Genomic DNA, 18,504 nt, shown 5'->3' with positions numbered 1-18,504 from the left:
CTGATGACTCACGTCCCGGGAGCTGTTCACTTCCTATGGGGATATTCTCCCGACATCATCATTGAGCAGTTAGACAGAAAACTTCAGAAGCTAATAACTATTGGAAGGATTAAGATTTTTTAATAGAAGTAATTTACAAATCTGTTTAACTCTCCGGAGCCAGTTGATATATATAAAAAAAAGGTTTTGCCTGGAATACCCCTTTAACGGTTTTAGTGATGTATGCATATTTAACCCCTTAAGGACTGAGCCCTTTTCACCTTAAGGACTCAGCCGTTTTTTGCAATTCTGACCACTGTCACTTTAAACATTAATAACTCTGGAATGCTTTTACTTATCATTCTGATTCCGAGACTGTTTTTTCGTGACATATTCTAACTTAGTGGTAAAATTTTATGGTAACTTGCATCCTTTCTTGGTGAAAAATCCTAAAATTTGATGAAAAAAATTGAAAATTTTGCATTTTTCTAACTTTGAAGCTCTCTGCTTGTAAGGAAAATGGATATTCAAAATAAAAAAAAATTTGATTCACATATACAATATGTCTACTTTATATTTGCATCATAAAATGTATGAATTTTTACTTTTGGAAGACATCAGAGGGCTTCAAAGTTCAGCAGCAATTTTCAAATTTTTCACAAAATTTTCAAACTCGATATTTTTCAGGGACCAGTTCAGATTTGAAGAGGATTTGAAGGGTCTTCATATTATAAATACCCCACAAATGACCCCATTATAAAAACTGCACCCCCCAAAGTATTCAAAATGACATTCAGTCAGTGTTTTAACCCTTTAGGTGTTTCACAGGAATAGCAGCAAAGTGAAGGAGAAAATTCAAAATTCTAAATCTTCATTTTTTACACTCGCTTGGTTCTTGTAGACCCAATTTTTGAATTTTTGCATGTGGTAAAAGGAGAAAATTTTTACTTGTATTTGTAGCCCAATTTTTCTCGAGTAAGCACATACCTCATATGTCTATGTAAAGTGTTCGGCGGGCGCAGTAGAGGGCTCAGAAGAGAAGGAGCGACAAGGGGATTTTGGAGAGAACATTTTTCTGAAATCGTTTTTGGGGGGCATGTCACCTTTAGGAAGCCCCTAGGGTGTCAAAACAGCAAAAAAAAAAACACATGGCATACCATTTTGGAAACTAGACCCCTTGAGGAACGTAACAAAGAATTAAGTGAGCCTTAATACCCCACAGGTGTTTCATGACTTTTGCAAATGTAAAAAAAAAAAAAAAAAATTACCTAAAATGCTTGGTTTCCCAAAAATTTTACATTTTTACAAAGGGTCAAAGCACAAAATACCCCCCAAAATTTGAAGCTCAATTTCTCCCAATTCAGAAAACACCCCATATGGGGGTGAAAAGTGCTCTGCTGGCGCACTACAGGTCTCAGAAGGGAAGTAGTCACATTTGGCTTTTTGGGAGCAAATTTTGCTCTGGAGGCATGCTGCATTTGCAAGCCCCTATGGTGCCAGGACAGCAAAAAAAAAAACCCACATGGCATACCATTTTGGAAACTAGACCCCTTGGGGAATGTAACAAGGGGTAAAGTGAACCTTAATATCCCACAGGGGTTTCACGACTTTTGCATATGTTAAAAAAAAAAATTACCTAAAATGCTTGGTTTCCCAAAAATTTCTCATTTTTACAAAGGGTTAATGCAGAAAATACCCCGCAAAATTTGAAGCCCAATTTCTCCCAATTCAGAAAATATCCCATATGGGGGTGAAAAGTGCTCTGCTGGTGCACTACAGGTCTCAGAAGAGGAATAGCCACATTTGGCTTTTTGGAAGCAAATTTTGCTCTGGGGGCATGCCGCATTTAGGAAGCCCCTATGGTGCCAAGACAACAACAAAAAAAAAAAAAAAAACACATGGCATACCATTTTGCAAACTAGACCCCTTGGGGAACGTAACAGTGTTACAGTGAGTACTTACACCTCACAGGTTTTTTGAACAGTGGGCCGTAAAAGTGAAACATTTGATTTTTTTGCACTATATTGGTGCTGTTAGCCCAAATATTTCATTTTCACATTGGGTAATAGGGCAAAAGGCCCCCAAAATTTGTAGAACAACTTCGTCTGAGAAAAAAAAATACCCCATATGTGGATGTAAATTGCTCTGTGGACGCACTACAATGCTCAGAATAGAATGAGGGAAATTTTGTTGAAATCGAAGTCGGGGGTCATGTGCATTTATAAAGCCCCCAACAGAAAAAAAAAAAACATGTGACAAAATTTTAGAAACTACACCCCTCAATGAACGTAACAAGGGGTACAGTGGAAAGTAACACCTCACAGGTTTTTTGAAAAATGGGCCATAAATTGAAAAATAAGATGTTTTTAAACTAAAATGCTGGGGTTACCCAATTTTTAACATTTTCACATGGGGTAATATGAGGAATTGGGTTACAAATTTTGGAGGGCTTTTTCCCCTGACTATGAAAATACATCCACATATGGGGTAACGTGCTGGACGGGCGCACAACAAGGCTCAGAAGTCATAGAGGTCACTTTGTATTTGTGGCCTATGGCATATCAGTAGCTGACGGTTACATACCGTACATTCCGAGGAAAATACAAAAATGAAACACCCAAATGTGACACCATTACAGAAAGTACCCACCCTGAGGAATGGGTATAGGGGTAAAGAGGACATTTCTAACGCACAGGTGTTTCCTAAATTTATTTTCCAGGAATGGATGAAGGGTAGCTTTAGCAATTTTCAACCTATACTCTGCTTCATCTTTCTGGTAACAACTAACATGTGACTCCGAATTGTCGCCTGGAAATACGACAGAACTCAGCGAGAACTCTTCGCATTTGAGGCGGATGTTTGTTACGGACCTAACAGTTACATACATTCAGAGGAAAATACAAGAAAGGAACACCTACATGTGAGAATACTACAAACAGTACACCCCCTAGGGAAGGTGTATAGGGTGAAGTGGAGATTTGGAACAGACGGGTGTTCCCTTCATTTATTTTCCAGGAATGGATGAAGTGTACTTTGGGGGGAAGAAAATTGCAATTTTAGTACTGATATGCCAATTATTTTCCCAGAATAATGACCCAGAGTACAGCCAAAAGTAAAAATGATGCCCGCCCCAAACCCTATACTCTGAATCATCATTCTGAGAAGGGGATGTGTGGGGCCGTCCCTATTCTGTTACCTCAAATGCGCAACCCGCTCAGGTGGAGAGAGTGTTGCGCATTTGAGGCAACTGCAAACCTCCAATGCTGTTGACCCTGTGTCCCATGACCCATTTTTTAGGGGGAAGAAAAAAAATATATATTGGGGTATTGGGAAAAGGTTTGTTTTTTTTGGGCGGGGGGGGGGGTAGGGTATTTTGGTATAAAATTTGGAAGTCAATGTACCCTGGACTGGTACATTGGAGCCGAATTCTGGGGAATGAAAATTAGGGCAAAGGATGGAAAATTTAGTACTCCATGGAAGTGTGATACTCCCTGAAGCAGCCTATGCAGAGGCCCAGATTATCTGGGCAAGTGTCACACTGAATGGTGGTGTCCCTCCGTCTCCCCTTCCTGTGACACACTCTGCATTTCTTCTGGGTTCGTCCCGACCTTCTAGTGTTGGGGATCACACCAGGAAAGTGTTGGCCCGGGACGATCCGGGGACCTAAAGTTCCAGAGGTGCTGCCATTCCCATGAATTGTGGTGAGCATAAGGACATCCCCCTTGTCCTTATACCGGACCAACAACAGGTTCTCATGGGAAAAGGCACGGGATTCACCCCGGGGGATAGGAGCATGTAGGGGATGGGGCGGAAGGCCTCTTTGATTCTTCCGGACTGTCCCACAAGCGACCGTGGATCTGGCGGTGAGGGATGTGAAGAGAGGGATACTAGTATAAAAGTTATCCACGTAAAGGCGGTAACCTTTATCTAGCAATGGGTGCAAAAGGCCCCAAACGATTTTCCCGCTAACACCCAGAGTGGGGGGACATTCTGGGGGTTCAAAACGGGAATCTCGTCCCTCATTCACTATAAACTTGCAAGTGTACCCGGAGGTACTCTCGCAAAGTTTATACATCTTCACGCCATACCGCGCTCGCTTGGTCGGGATGTATTGCCGGAAGCTGAGTCTCCCCTTGAAGCTGATGAGCGACTCATCAATAGAGACCTCCCGCCCCGGGACATAGGCCTCCCAAAATCTGGCCCCGAAGTGATTGATGACCGGCCTGATTTTATACAGGCGGTCATAGGCAGGATCAGTTCGGGGGGGGACATGCCGCATTATCAGCATAATGCAAACATCTCCGAATGGCCTCGAACCGGGGACGTGTCATGGCCATACTGTAGAGGGGTGTCTGGTAAAAGACGTCCCCACTCCAATATTGCCTGACACTGGGTTTTTTAACTATACCCATATGCAGCGCAAGGCCCCAAAAGGTCCTCATTTCGGCTTCATCGACTGGAGTCCAGCCGCCGGGTCTAGCTAAAAATGATCCCGGGTTAGCGGTGACGAACTGTTGGGCGTACAGATTCGTCTGTGTAACCATCAAATTAACAAAGTCGTCACTGAAAAAATGACCGAAAAAGTCCTTTTCAGTGAACCCGACAATGTTAATTTTGATTCCTGAGTCGCCAACAAACTCAGGAATCACGGGCTCGTGGTCCGCTGGCTCAGCCCAGTCAAGTTCACTGGTACGAGGTACCAGTGACCTTGGCAGGGGGGCTTCACTAGTATGAGCGCCAGGGGGACTCATACTAGCATGGGGCACAGGGTCAAGGGCAGAGGAGGTTTGCGGCACCGCACGGCGGCGTCTCCGCTGCCTTGGTGGCTCATCATCTGAACTAGATGATGAGGAGGACAATGAAATAAGGAAGGTGGGGTCTTCATCGTCCTCTGAGCCGCTCTCGGTGTCGGAGGCAATTAGGTCATATGCCTCCTCCGCCGAGAACACTCTGCGGGCCATTTCCCTACTCTAATGGGGATACGGGGGGGAGAAACTTTATTGGTGTATGTGCTGCATGTGGTGTGGTGCGATATTACCTCCCTAACCCTCCCTAGCCTAACCTAACTAAACTAAACTAACCCGCCCTAACAGAAAGAAAAAAAATATAAAAAAGGGGCCTTTTTTTGAATTTTTTTTTTTAAAAGGGGACTTCTAACGCAAAAAAAGCCCTGTACCAAAAAAAAGCGTTTATCTAATCAGTGGTGTGCGCACTGATTAGCGCTTGTGGCGGCAGGGGGCGCAGAAGTCAGTGGGGGGTCTGGCCACTCAGCCCAGAACAGTGGCTGGTGGCTTGTACACAGATCCCCACACAAAAAAAACGAAAAATAAAATAAAAAACCGCTTAACCCCGAAAAAATGCACCCGCCTGAACCCAAAAAAAAAACGCTGATCAGTGATAAATCACCGGTGGGACAGGCTGCACACACAGGTATGGTCCATCCACACAGTACACACCTGCTACTGGTGGCACGGAACGCCTATGGGTGCAAAAAAAGAACGCGGTAACCGAAAAAAGTGCCTTTACCACCAAAAAAAAAACGCTGATCAGTGATAAATCACTGACAGCGGTGAGGCACGCCGCACACACAGGTACGGTACGGCCACACAGTACACGCTTGCTACTGGTGGTACGGACCGCCTATGGGTGCAAAAACACGCTAGAAAACCCGGAAAAAAGCGCCGGCACCACAAAAAAAATCGCTGATCAGTACTACAGGACTGATCAGCGGCGGGTGGGCTTTGACAAACGGTGGCGGACCGCTCTTTTATAACTAAGAGGGTCCGCACACACGCTTAGAAAAAAAAAAAGATCTGCGCCCCCAAAAAACGCTGGCGGCAGACCGCAGCGACCCAGCAGGGCCGGGGTCACGCAGCTAAAGGTGCTACGGACCCACGGACACCCACTGAGGTACGCTGAAAATATATAAATAAATGACTTTTTTTTTTTAACCCTAACCTGTCCCTACCTAATCTAAAGCTATCCCTGGGGATTTCTGTGCCAAGGGGCCACAGAAAGGGGGCAAGGGGCACTTTTTTTTAACTGAGGGGATGGTGGGCAGCACGGTCCTCCGTCCTGCACACCAGATCTCTCTGAAATGGCGGGCAGAACGGAGCAACATGCTCCTAGCCCACCAGATCCCCTCCCATTACATTGTGATTGGTGTGGCCACTTTGGCCACCCAATCACAACTGTACTGAGGGGGGTGGCCACAATGCCAGCCCCCAGTACAGCATGGATGGTGATTGGTGGTGTATACTACACCACCAGTCACCATCTATATCCGGGTCACAGGGTCACACGTGACCCTGATGACCCGGAACCGCTGCAGAACGCCGGTAAGTAGTTACCGGCGTCCTGCAGCGATCGACGGTATAGGAGGTCCTCCGGACCTCCTCCGGCACACTGCCGGGATGTCTGCTGATAGAAATCAGCAGACATCCGGCTCCGATCCCCGCCCGGCGAGCGGCGGGGAACGGAATCGCAGTGCATCGCTCGTCTGAATTGGCGAGCGTTACGCTGCGATCGCCGACATGGGGGGTCATCATGACCCCCCTAGGCGATATGCCGGGATGCCTGCTGAACGATTTCAGCAGGCATCCGGCTCCGGCGCCCCTCCGGCTAGCGGCGGGGGGCCGGGATATGACAGGACGTACTCAAACGTCCTGAGTCCTTAAGGACTCGGAAAAGGGGCCGTTTGAGTACGTCCTGCGTCCTTAAGGGGTTAAATGTAGTAATTCAATGTATTGATTTTACTGTCAACAATATTTAGGTCATATGTATGTAACATCTACAACTTTACAAAATGTATATCACTCCCGTTACTCCTCAGGGAAATTTAAAATATGTTACACAGCTCAGCTGTGATTTATAACTTTTATATCAATTCTGGCATCTTAAGCATGGATAAATCTGTTGGTTACTTTCGGCAACAGCTCTTATGACTTTTTTCATTATTGATTTTGTAATTTAACATATAAAAAAAGGGAGTGGGGGGCATGGGGTCACTTGACATTTGTTTTTATTGAGGAAATGATGAATGCCCTTTGTCACATTATAAAATATAAAAAAATATGGTTTTATCTTACAGGGTCAGGCTCATGCCGATTCAGCTACTCTGATCCTGGTATTGTTGTTTCCTATGCCAAGAGCAATGCTACCAACTGGAATACACTAGAAAGAATCAGGTCGGTATAGCTATCATTATTATTAATTAATTTTTTTTTTTTTTTGCAGCAAAGATTCCACAAGGGAATTATGTTGCTTACTTTTGACTTTGATGGGTTTGCAGTAAATCAACTGTTGATTTTCCACAGAAAATATTGCAGAGCAGGGAAAATCTGCAAGTGGATTATGTACGTATGAACGTACCTTAAGGGTGTGTTCACACGTGCGTATTTTCTGCTGCAGATCTGCTGCAGATTTGCGTCAACAGATTTTGCTGCCCATTGAAGTCAATGGCAAGCAAAATATGCAGAAGCAAATCTGTTGCAGATCTGCAGCAAATATACACACTTGTGAACGCACCCTTAAACTGCTTTGAAGAAAACATCAGCATTATCTGCCCATTTCACTACTGCCAATGTTGTTGTTGTATTTGCTCGATTGGCAAAACAATATTTGAATGATAAGAATATAGTGCCCTATACACTCAACCGCACTTTATTGGAGAGATCTAGTTGTCCATTGGCCTTTCTTTAACCTTCAGAAATGCAGCAGTTTGTTTTGAGATAAATTTCAATTGGTGTTAAAATTTTTCTGCAGCATTATTGGCCTATGCAGACCAGATATCTTCTTGCAGTTATCGTGAATTAGGTGAAGGTACTGACATTCTGTGAACAGTCTAGTCTACTTTTATCCCATAAAAAGTATCTGGGGAATGTTAAGGCTAGGAAGAAGAATAAAAACTCACTATTGTGTTTGGGTACTCCCGTGGAAAACTTTTTTTTTTTTTAAATCCACTGGTGCCAGAAAGTTAAACAGATTTGTAAGTCACTTCTATTAAAAAATCTTAATCCTTCCAGTACTTTTTAGGGTCTGTATACTAAAGAGAAATCCAAAAAAGAACTGCATTTTCTCTGATGTCATGCCCCCAGTGCTCTCTGCTGACCTCTGCTGTCCATTTTAGGAACTGTCCAGAGCAGCATATGTTTGCTATAGGGATTTTCTCCTGCTCTGGAGAGTTCCTAAAATGGACAGCAGAGGTCATGACATCAGAGGAAATGAATTTCTTTTTTGGATTTCTCTTTAGTATACAGCCCCAAAAAAGTACTGGAAGGATGAAGATTTTTTAATAGAAGTGATTTACAAATCTGTTTAACTTTCCTGCACCAGTTGATTTAAAAAAAAAAAAAGTTTGCCACAGGAGTACCCCTTTAACCCCTTAACCCCTTAAGGACTCAGGGTTTTTCCGTTTTTGCACTTTCGTTTTTTCCTCCTTACCTTTTAAAAATCATAACCCTTTCAATTTTCCACCTAAAAATCCATATTATGGCTTATTTTTTGCGCTGCCAATTCTACTTTGCAGTGACATTAGTCATTTTACCCAAAAATGCACGGCGAAACGGAAAAAAAAAATCATTGTGCGACAAAATCGAAAAAAAAACGCCATTTTGTAACTTTTGGGGGCTTCCGTTTCTACGCAGTGCATATTTCGGTAAAAATTACACCTTATCATTATTCTGTAGGTCCATACGGTTAAAATGATACCCTACTTATATAGGTTTGATTTTGTCGCACTTCTGGAAAAAATCATAACTACATGCAGGAAAATTTATACATTTAAAAATGTAATCTTCTGACCCCTATAACTTTTTTATTTTTCCACGTACGGGGCGCTATGAGGACTCATTTTTTGCACCTTCATCTGAAGTTTTTATCGGTATGATTTTTGTTTTGATCGGACTTTTTGATCACTTTTTATTCATTTTTTTAATGGTATATTAAAAAGCATTATCAGCGCTTGACTGCTCCTGCCTGGATCTCAGGCACGGAGCAGTCATTCGTCGATCGGACACCGAGGAGGCAGGTAAGGGCCCTCCCGGTGTCCGATCAGCTGTTCGGGACGCCGCGATTTCACCACGGCGGTCCCGAACAGCCCGACTGAGCAGCCGGGATACTTTCAGTTTCACTTTAGAAGCGGCGGTCAGCTTTGACCGTCGCTTCTAAAGGGTTAATACCGCACATCGCCGCGATCGTCGATGTGTGGTATTAGCCGCGGGTCCCGGCCGTTGATGAGCGCCGGGACCGAAGCGATATGATGCAGGATCGCGGCGCGATCCCGCTTCATATCGCGGGAGCCGGCGCAGGAAGTAAATATACGTCCTGCGTCGTTAAGGGGTTAAGGACTCAGGGTTTTTCCACTTTCATTTTTACCTCCTTTTTAAAAATCATAACCCTTTCAATTTTCCACCTAAAAATCCATATTATGGCTAATTTTTGCGTCACCAATTCTACATTGCAGTGACATCAGTCATTGTACCCAAAAATTCACGACGAAACGGAAAAAAAAAATCATTGTGCGACAAAATCGAAGAAAAAACGCCATTTTGTAAATTAGGGGGCTTCCGTTTCTACGCAGTGCATATTTCGGTAAAAATGACACCTTATCATTATTCTGTAGGTCCATACGGTTAAAATGATACCCTACTTATTTAGTTTAAAATTGTCATCTTCTGACCCCTATAACTTTTTTATTTTTCCACGTACAGGGCGGTATGAGGGCTCATTTTTTGCACTGTGATCTGAAGTTTTTATTGGTACGATTTTTGTTTTGATCAAACTTTTGATCACTTTTTATTCATTTTTTAATGGTATAAAAAGTGACCAAAATACGCTTTTTTGGACTTTGGATTTTTTTTGCGCCTACGCCATTGACTGTGCGGTTTAATTAACAATATATTTTTATAGTTCGGACATTTCCGCACGCGGCGATACCACATAAGTTTATTTTTATTTACACTGTTTTATTTTTTTTTATGGGAAAACGGGGGTGATTCAAACTTTTATTAGGGAAGGGGTTAAATGACCTTTATTAACACTTTTTTTTTACAGTGTTATAGGTCCCACAGGGACCTATAACACTGCACACACTGATCTCCTATGCTGATTACTGGCGTGTATTAACACGCCTGTGATCAGCGTTATCGGGGCTTGACTGCTCCTGCCTGGATCTCAGGCACGGAGCAGTCATTCGTCGATCGGACACCAAGGAGGCAGGTAAGGGCCCTCCCGGTGTCCTGCAAGCTGTTCGAGACGTCACGATTTCACCGCGGCGGTCCCGAACAGCCCGACTGATTAGCCGGGATACTTTCACTTTCGCATTAGAAGCGGCGGTCAGCTTTGACCGCCGCTTCTAAAGGGTTAATACCGCACATTGCCGCGATTGGCGATGTGTGGTATTAGCCGCGGGTCCCGGCCGTTGATGAGCGCCGGGACCGACGCGATGTGATGGAAATATAATTGGCCTGGTCCTTAACCCCTTAACGACGCAGGACGTATATTTACGTCCTGCGCCGGCTCCCGCGATATGAAGCGGGATCGCGCCGCGATCCCGCATCATATCGCGTGGGTCCCGGCGCTAATCAACGGCCGGGACCCGCGGCTAATACCACACATCGCCGATCGCGGCGATGTGCGGTATTAACCCTTTAGAAGCGGCGGTGAAAGTGAAAGTGACCCGGCTGCTCAGTCGGGCTGTTCGGGACCGCCGCAGTGAAATCGCGGCGTCCCGAACAGCTGATCGGACACCGGGAGGGCTCTTACCTGCCTCCCCGGTGTCCGATCGACGAATGACTGCTCCGTGCCTGAGATCCAGGCAGGAGCAGTCAAGCGCCGATAATGCTGATCACAGGCGTGTTAATGCACGCCAGTGATCAGCATTAGAGATCAGTGTGTGCAGTGTTATAGGTCCCTATGGGACCTATAACACTGCAAAAAAAATGTAAAAAAAAAGTGTTAATAAAGGTCATTTAACCCCTTCCCTAATAAAAGTTTGAATCACCCCCCTTTTCCCATAAAAAAAATAAAACAGTGTAAAAAAAATAAAAAATAAACATATGTGGTATCGCCGCGTGCGTAAATGTCCGAACTATAAAAATATATCATTAATTAAGCCGTACGGTCAATGGCGTACGCGCAAAAAAATTCCAAAGTCCAAAACAGCGTATTTTGGTCACTTTTTATATCATTAAAAAATGAATAAAAAGTGATCAAAAAGTCCGATCAAAACAAAAATCATACCGATAAAAACTTCAGATCACGGCGCAAAAAATGAGTCCTCATACCGCCCCATACATGGAAAAATAAAAAAGTTATAGGGGTCAGAAGATGACATTTTTAAACGTATAAATTTTCCTGCATGTAGTTATGATTTTTTCCAGAAGTGCGACAAAATCAAACCTATATAAGTAGGGTATCATTTTAACCGTATGGACCTACAGAATAATGATAAGGTGTAATTTTTACCGAAATATGCACTGCGTAGAAACGAAAGCCCCCAAAAGTTACAAAATGGCGTTTTTTTTTCGATTTTGTCGCACAATGATTTTTTTTTCCGTTTCGCCGTGCATTTTTGGGTAAAATGACTAATGTCACTGCAAAGTAGAATTGGCGACGCAAAAAATAAGCCATAATATGGATTTTTAGGTGGAAAATTGAAAGGGTTATGATTTTTAAAAGGTAAGGAGGAAAAAACGAAAGTGCAAAAACGGAAAAACCCTGAGTCCTTAAGGGGTTAAGGTCAAAATTGGCCTTCATATAGCGGGAGTCGGCGCAGGACGTAAATATACGTCCTGCGTCGTTAAGGGGTTAAGGACCAATCCCATTTTTGACCTTAAGGACCAGGCCAATTTTATTTTAGCATTTTTGTTTTTTTCCTCCTTGTCTTCTAAAATCCATAACTCTATTATATTTCCATCTACAGACCCATATAAGGGCTTGTTTTTTGTAGGACCAATTGTACTTGTGCTGACATGTGTTCTTTATTCTGTGGGTCAATATGATTAAAACGATACCCATCTCTAGATACTTTTCTATTTTTATACCGCTTAAAAGAAATCTCAAACTTTTTGTACAAAAAACTTTTTCATTTTTCCCGTATATATGGGGTGGTATGAGGGCTCCTTTTTTGCGCCGTCATCTGTACTTTTTATTGATATTACATTTGCTATTTAAAACTTTAAGATTACTTTATATTAATTTTTTGGGGAATAAAATGTGATAAAAAAGCAGCATTTTGGGGCTTTTTTTTTATTTTTAAGTTTACACCGTTCACCTAATGGAATCATCAACATTATATTTTTTATAGTTCGGACATTTACGCACCGGCGATACCAAATGTGTTTATAAAAAAGTTTTTTTGGGGGGGGGATAAAATGGGAAAAAGGGACAATTTTAGCTTTTATTGGGTGGAGGGGATTTCTAATTGCTAATGCTGTTCAGTGCTATGCTTAGGGCATAGCACTGATCAGTATTATCGGCTATCTTCTGCTCTGGTCTGCTCGACCAGAGCAGAAGACCCGAGGAGATAGCTGAAGGCAATTGAGGGTACCTCCGGCCACCATTACAGATAATCGGATTCCCGCGGCAGTGCTACGGGGCGATCCAATCATCTATTATAACGTGCGCGTTGCTGCAGATGCCGGGATCTGTATCTGAGGGGTTAATGGCGGACATCCGCGCGATCGCAGATGTCGGCTATTACCAGCGGGTACCTGCAGTGTATGACACGAACACCGCTCCAATGCTCGCGGTCCTCCGCACCAGGAAGTACATATACGTCTGTGGTCGTTAAGGGGTTAAACAAACCCATGACGATACAGCAATTAGTTGCTATAAAGGAATGAAGTTGGTTATCCTCAGTACTTAGATAAGCACTACCAGAGTAGGCCAAGAAAACATTCCCCACACCATTATTCTATCTCAACCTGCATGAATTGCTGACACCTGACAGAAAAGGTTAATCAATTCATATGCCACTCCACAGAAGAAAAACAGAGAAAACTCCGGCACTGTTATAATTCCTTCCATAAATATGTAATATTAACCCAATGTGTGCTGTTAGTTGAACACTGAAAGTCCATAGATCAATACGGGTGGTGCTTCACGCTGAGAAAAGACAGGCAAATATCTACACACATAAGAAAAAGAAATTTCGGAGCAGCTCACTAGTTCCAAGGGATCAGGTCTGTGACATAGCGGTCAGGCGACAGAAGGACGGGGAGGCTGAGAGGTTACGAGGGGAATCAGACGTCAGGGCCACAGCCGTATCGCACCCTTTGGTGCTTCGTCAGGCCCCTGTGACGACCGTTGTCCCCCCTGGTTTTTGCACTTTGTATCGAGCCTTTGGCTGCTATGATTCTGGGTGAGCCGGACATCACTGGCATTCCCTTGCACGACAGGGATTTCAAGATCTGTCTTTTTGCTGACAATGTGCTTCTTACTCTCACTCGTTCCTTGCTCTCTCTACCTAGTCTTTATAGGATCCTTCATGCTTATGGTGAGGTTTCCGGCTATAAGGTTAACCTCTCGAAGTCAGAGGCACTTCCTCTGAATCTTCCCTTATCTCTCACCGCTCTTCTGCGCTCCAACTATTCTTTCAAATGGTCCCTGTCTGCTCTTAAGTACATGGGGGTTTCTAACACCTCTCGCTATTCCTCGCTTTACTCTACCAACTATCTCCCCCTCTTGCGCAAACTCCGTGCTCTCCTGGAAAAGTGGCGCTTGCAGTACATTTCCATTTTCTGGCGAATCGCGGCGGTAAAAATGACCATTCTTCCGAAATTACTGTATTTTTTCGAAACATTACCGGTTCGGGTGCTGCTGTCTGCGCTACGCTCCTTTCAATCTGCCATTTTTAAATTTATTTGGGACGGGAAGAGGCACCGACTCCCTATGTCTGTCATGGCGGGTAGGGCGTTTGGAGGTCCTACAGTTCCGGACGTGGTCAAGTACTACTGGGCTGCCCTTCTGCGCCATCTTGCGGTGTGGTCATCCCATCATGCCTATAGCTGGTGCATGGAGCTTGAGAAGCTTTAGTTAGCCCCTTTCCACCCCAATACGCTGCTCTGGTCTCCTCCTGCTTCCACTGTCTCCCTATCCCCTTTATTGGGCCCAATGGCATTCTCCAAATATGTCCGGGGCTATTGTTCTGTGAAGTTCAGGCTATTCTCTCCCTCTTCTCCTCTCCGGTCTTTTCTTTACCATCCTGACTTGCCTTCCGGCCTCTCTGCTGCCATGGTGCGGGAATGGGGGTCTAGGGGCCTTTTCTGCTGGACGGACGTTGTAGATCCTCTCTCTCACTCCCTTCTACCCTTTTCTCAATTGCAAACTCACTGGGATCTCCCCTCGTCTGAATGCTTTCATTATTTGCAGCTGTAACATTTTCTATCCTCCACCACTGGTTCCTCTGTGGTTTCTCTGCCTACTGTGTTTGAGAGATTGTGCCGTAGTGGGCCACAGACGAGGGGCCTTCTCTCCAACATATACTCTTTACTTCTCCAGCCTCCTGTGGATATCCCGGTGTCGCATCGTTATATGGATCGTTGGAAAGATGCTCTGAACACTACCATTACTCTCCCCCAGTGGAGGGTTATCTGGGAGAGGGCCTCTAAGGCATCTATTTGCACGACTTTTAAGGAAACGCAATACAAGCTACTTATGGGATGGTACCATACACCCGAGCTGCTGAATAGGCTGAACCCTACCATCCCCCCTCAATGCTGGCATTTTCCACCCAGAGTGGTGATTGGCCGGATGGTGGCAGCCAATCACTGCTCTCAGCGGGAAATATCAATCAGTCATGTAAATTTATATTCACATCACTGGCCGGCCGGAGTATAGTGCAGAGATGTGGAGCGCAGGAAAAAGCTGCTCCGCATCTGAGGGATGAAGGATGATCGCAGCGGGTGTCGGAGTGAGACCCACTGTGATCTGTCCTTAACTGCAGGTGCTACTGCTTCCAACATGGAGCACACTTAGCTCCATGCTGGGAGCTGTAGTACCTGCATTAATAGACAGACCGCAGCGAGTGTCACTTCTGACACCTGCTGCGATATATTAATGCAGGTACTACAGCTCCTAGCATGGAGCTGTGATCCTCCTGTATAATGTATATGTTACGCAGAGCGCTCCGGGTCCCCGCTCCTCCCCGGAGCGCTCGCAGCGTTCACCTTGTCGCAGTGCCCCGGTCAGACCCGCTGACCGGGAGCGCTGCGTTAGTGTCTCTGACGGGGATGCGACCCGCGATGCGGGATGCGCCCGCTCGCGGTTCGCATCCCGGTCTTCTCACCCGACCTGTCCTCCGTCTGTTCAGTCCCGGCGCGCGTGCACCGGCTCTCTGCGATTTAAAGGGCCATTGCGCCGCTGATTGGCGCCTGGCCCAATTAGTGCATTCACCTGTGCCCTAGCCTATATTACCTCACTTCCCCTTCCCAGCATCGCCGGATCTTGTTGCCATTGTGCCAGTGAAAGCGTTTCCTTGTATGTGCCAAGCCAGTGTTCCAGACCTTCTGCCGTTGTCCCTGACTACAATCCTTGCTACCTGCCCTGACCTTCTGCTACGTCCGACCTTGCTCTTGCCTTATCCCTTGTACCGCGCCTATCTCAGCCGTCAGTCGGGGTTGAGTCGATATCGGGTGGAATGACCTGGGGGTTACCTGCCGCAGCAAGTCCATACCGCTTTGCGGCGGGCTCTGGTGAAAACCAGTAACCCCTTAGACTCCGTTCCCCTGGTACGGCCCACGTCATCACCCCACTGACACAGAGGATCCACCACCAGTATCCTCACAGTACCCGGATCCTGACAGTATAGCTGAGGCCAGTCTTCCAAGGTTCCACTGCACTGACATATATATACACCTATTTATATTTTCCGCAGAGAATTGTGATTGGCTGGAACCATACGGCAGTGCAGGGGAACATAGAAGAGCGGCCGGCTGGCCGCCTGCATATAAACATTGTACAGGAGGATCGCAACGGGTGTCAGAAGTGACACCCAGCGCGATCTGTCAATTAGTACTACTACTCCCATCATGGAACAGTGTGTTTCATGCTGGGAGTAGTAGTACTACCTAAAAAAAAAGTGAAGAAATTTGAAAAAATTGAAAAAACACACACACTTTACTGAACACATTATTAAAATACATTATTAATAAAAAGTTTATCAAAATTAATTATAACAAATATATTATTGTTACATTTAAATGGCCCCTTTCTAAATTTTTATTATTGTCGGCTACATTTTTAGTTCCCTGCCCGCCCACATAAATTGATCCCTGTTTAAAAATTTATAAAAATGTAGTTATAAAAAAAGAAAAATTTTGTTAAATACTATTTTTTCCATCGCTACTGTATCTTTTTTATTTATTTTTTTTAAAGGTACCCTACGAAATTTTTTTTTAAAAAAGGTATCTCCATCACTTTTTTGGATCTCTAAAGTGCAAAAAGAATAAATACCGCCAGCAAAAACGCCAAAGTTAAAACCCACATGGCGTTTTTCTTGGCGATTTTTTACTCCCGTAGACTTCTATGGAAGAAAAATGCCAAGGTTTTCCCAAAAAAAGCCAAAGTCTCAACAAGAGGTCTTTTTGGAAAAACTGCCAAGGAGCCAAAAAGAGCTGAAAATGCCCAAAGGATTAAAAAACGTCAAACTGAAAAACAAAGTTAATCTGGCATTTTGCAGTTCACTATTGACTTGCAGCTAACATCTGGCAAAATGGGCAAAAAGTGTGGCGATTTTGCATGAAAAACCTCAGTGGAATTCTAGCCTTACACCCATGCATTCTGCTAGCATTGCCTGCCTACCTTTAAAACAGGGTTAGATACATTCCTAGAATATAACATTAATGCTTATGCAGAAATATAAAATCACATCCCTTCCTCTTCATTCAACCATACCCCTTCCCTTCAATTCCTTGGTTGAACTTGATGGACGCATGTCTTTTTTCAACCGTACTATCTAACTATGTAACTAGGTCTTCTGAAATAATGACCCCTTTTTTTAGATACTGTCTTTAAGACCATATGAAATAATGTATATTCTTAGGCTTTTATGCACAAGGTGCATAATGTTGCACCTCTTTACATAAAATGTAATTCTGAGTTCTGACCATTCTTCTAGTGTACCTAAATTTGCCATTTTGCATATTCCTTCAGGAACATCAACCCTTTTACAAATCTTTGTGTTATCAGCAAAAGACACACCTTACCATCAAGACTTTCACTGATAAAGATATTAAACACAATGCATCCCAGTACAGACAACTGGTAACAAGACCTTACTCTGAATGAATATTCTCATTGACTATAACCCTATGTTGTCTGTCCCTCAGCCACTGCTTAATCCATTCAATATGGGAATCCAAGCTCAAAGACTGCAGATTTTGATAAGTCTTCTATGTGGGACCATATAAGTACACCAACAAAACACAGTGAACAGCCTAGTATAGGAGGGGAACTATAATGCGTCCTGTAAAGGATTCCTCCTTGGGGATTAGCTCCGGGATCATCCTGGACACTGCCACGGGACACATTTCCACTCAATAAACCCACAGACAACGGTTATTCATGCAAGCCTGGCACCTTGCCAGCTTTATTTAGACAGGTTGCAGGTAAAACAAAACATAACTCAGGAACAAACCAAAGTCCTAGACCGTCTGGTCACTGACTACACATATCAGCATGCCCTGACTACTATCTGGTGAGCTACCCTCAGCCAGCATAAAACATGTACCCCTGCAACCTGTTACTCACAGTTCACACCACTTCTTCGACCGCTCACAGTTCGCTGTGTTTCCTCAACAGGGTCCATGTGTCTCCCCCTACAGCGACATGCTGTTACCCAGGGAGAGCCCCAACTATTCTGTTTCTTTTCCTTTTAAAACACACACTTTCCCTTCCTGATATCTCATTAATCAGGCCACAGGTGGAGCATTCTGCAGAGATAGCAAGGGAAATACACCCTTTCCTTGCCACACTGCCACATATCCCCCCCCCCCCTCTGCTCAGACCACCGGGAAGGAGCACTTGTATTCAAAAGGCAGAGTCCAACTGCCTTTCCTTTTCCTTGAACAACTACGTCCAACAGGTCTTGAGGCACTTGGCTTCCTTCATCAGTAGATTTTATCTGCACCACTTCAATGGTGCACCCTTCTTTCATTCGCACTTTCAGCCACCGAGCACAAGACTTTTGGTCACCTTTGACAAATTCCTTGTAAAAAGCTCCATTCATGTCACACCTTTCCAACACCAGGTTCTTCATCTTGGTCTGTGCAGTGCTCTGGACACTAGGTGCGGACAAAGCAGATGCTCTAGGCCATTGTCTTCTTCTGTCACTGGTATGACCATTGCACGAACTTTGCTGGTGGCCAACCGAGCCTGTATCACCCATTTGCAGGTCTTCTAAGTCATCCTCCACAATTTCAGGAGGCTTCCCTTTAATGCACCTGTCCATCTTCTCCTTGAGACGGACTCTTCTCCAAATTCTACTTCTGCGGACTTTCTTCCAGTGTTTTCTAATCCAGTGCC

General features: G+C 44.4%; 1 protein-coding gene across 6 annotated transcripts in view; it reads left to right on the top strand.

The window, feature by feature from the left end:
- The window catches only part of RELN (reelin), a 1,155,521-nt gene that overhangs the window by 542,169 nt on the left and 594,848 nt on the right, over positions 1-18,504 (top strand). For all 6 annotated transcript variants that reach the window (XM_056573506.1, XM_056573505.1, XM_056573507.1 and 3 more), the window contains one exon: positions 7,070-7,166. In XM_056573506.1, the coding sequence (XP_056429481.1) occupies positions 7,070-7,166 (97 nt within the window). The remainder of the gene's footprint in view (positions 1-7,069; positions 7,167-18,504) is intronic.

This window comes from Hyla sarda, chromosome 4 (genome assembly GCF_029499605.1).
Source record: "Hyla sarda isolate aHylSar1 chromosome 4, aHylSar1.hap1, whole genome shotgun sequence".
In the NCBI taxonomy this organism is placed as follows: domain Eukaryota; kingdom Metazoa; phylum Chordata; class Amphibia; order Anura; family Hylidae; genus Hyla; species Hyla sarda.
The sequence above is the reverse complement of the archived record's forward strand: the minus strand, read 5'-3'. Positions and strand labels throughout refer to the sequence as shown.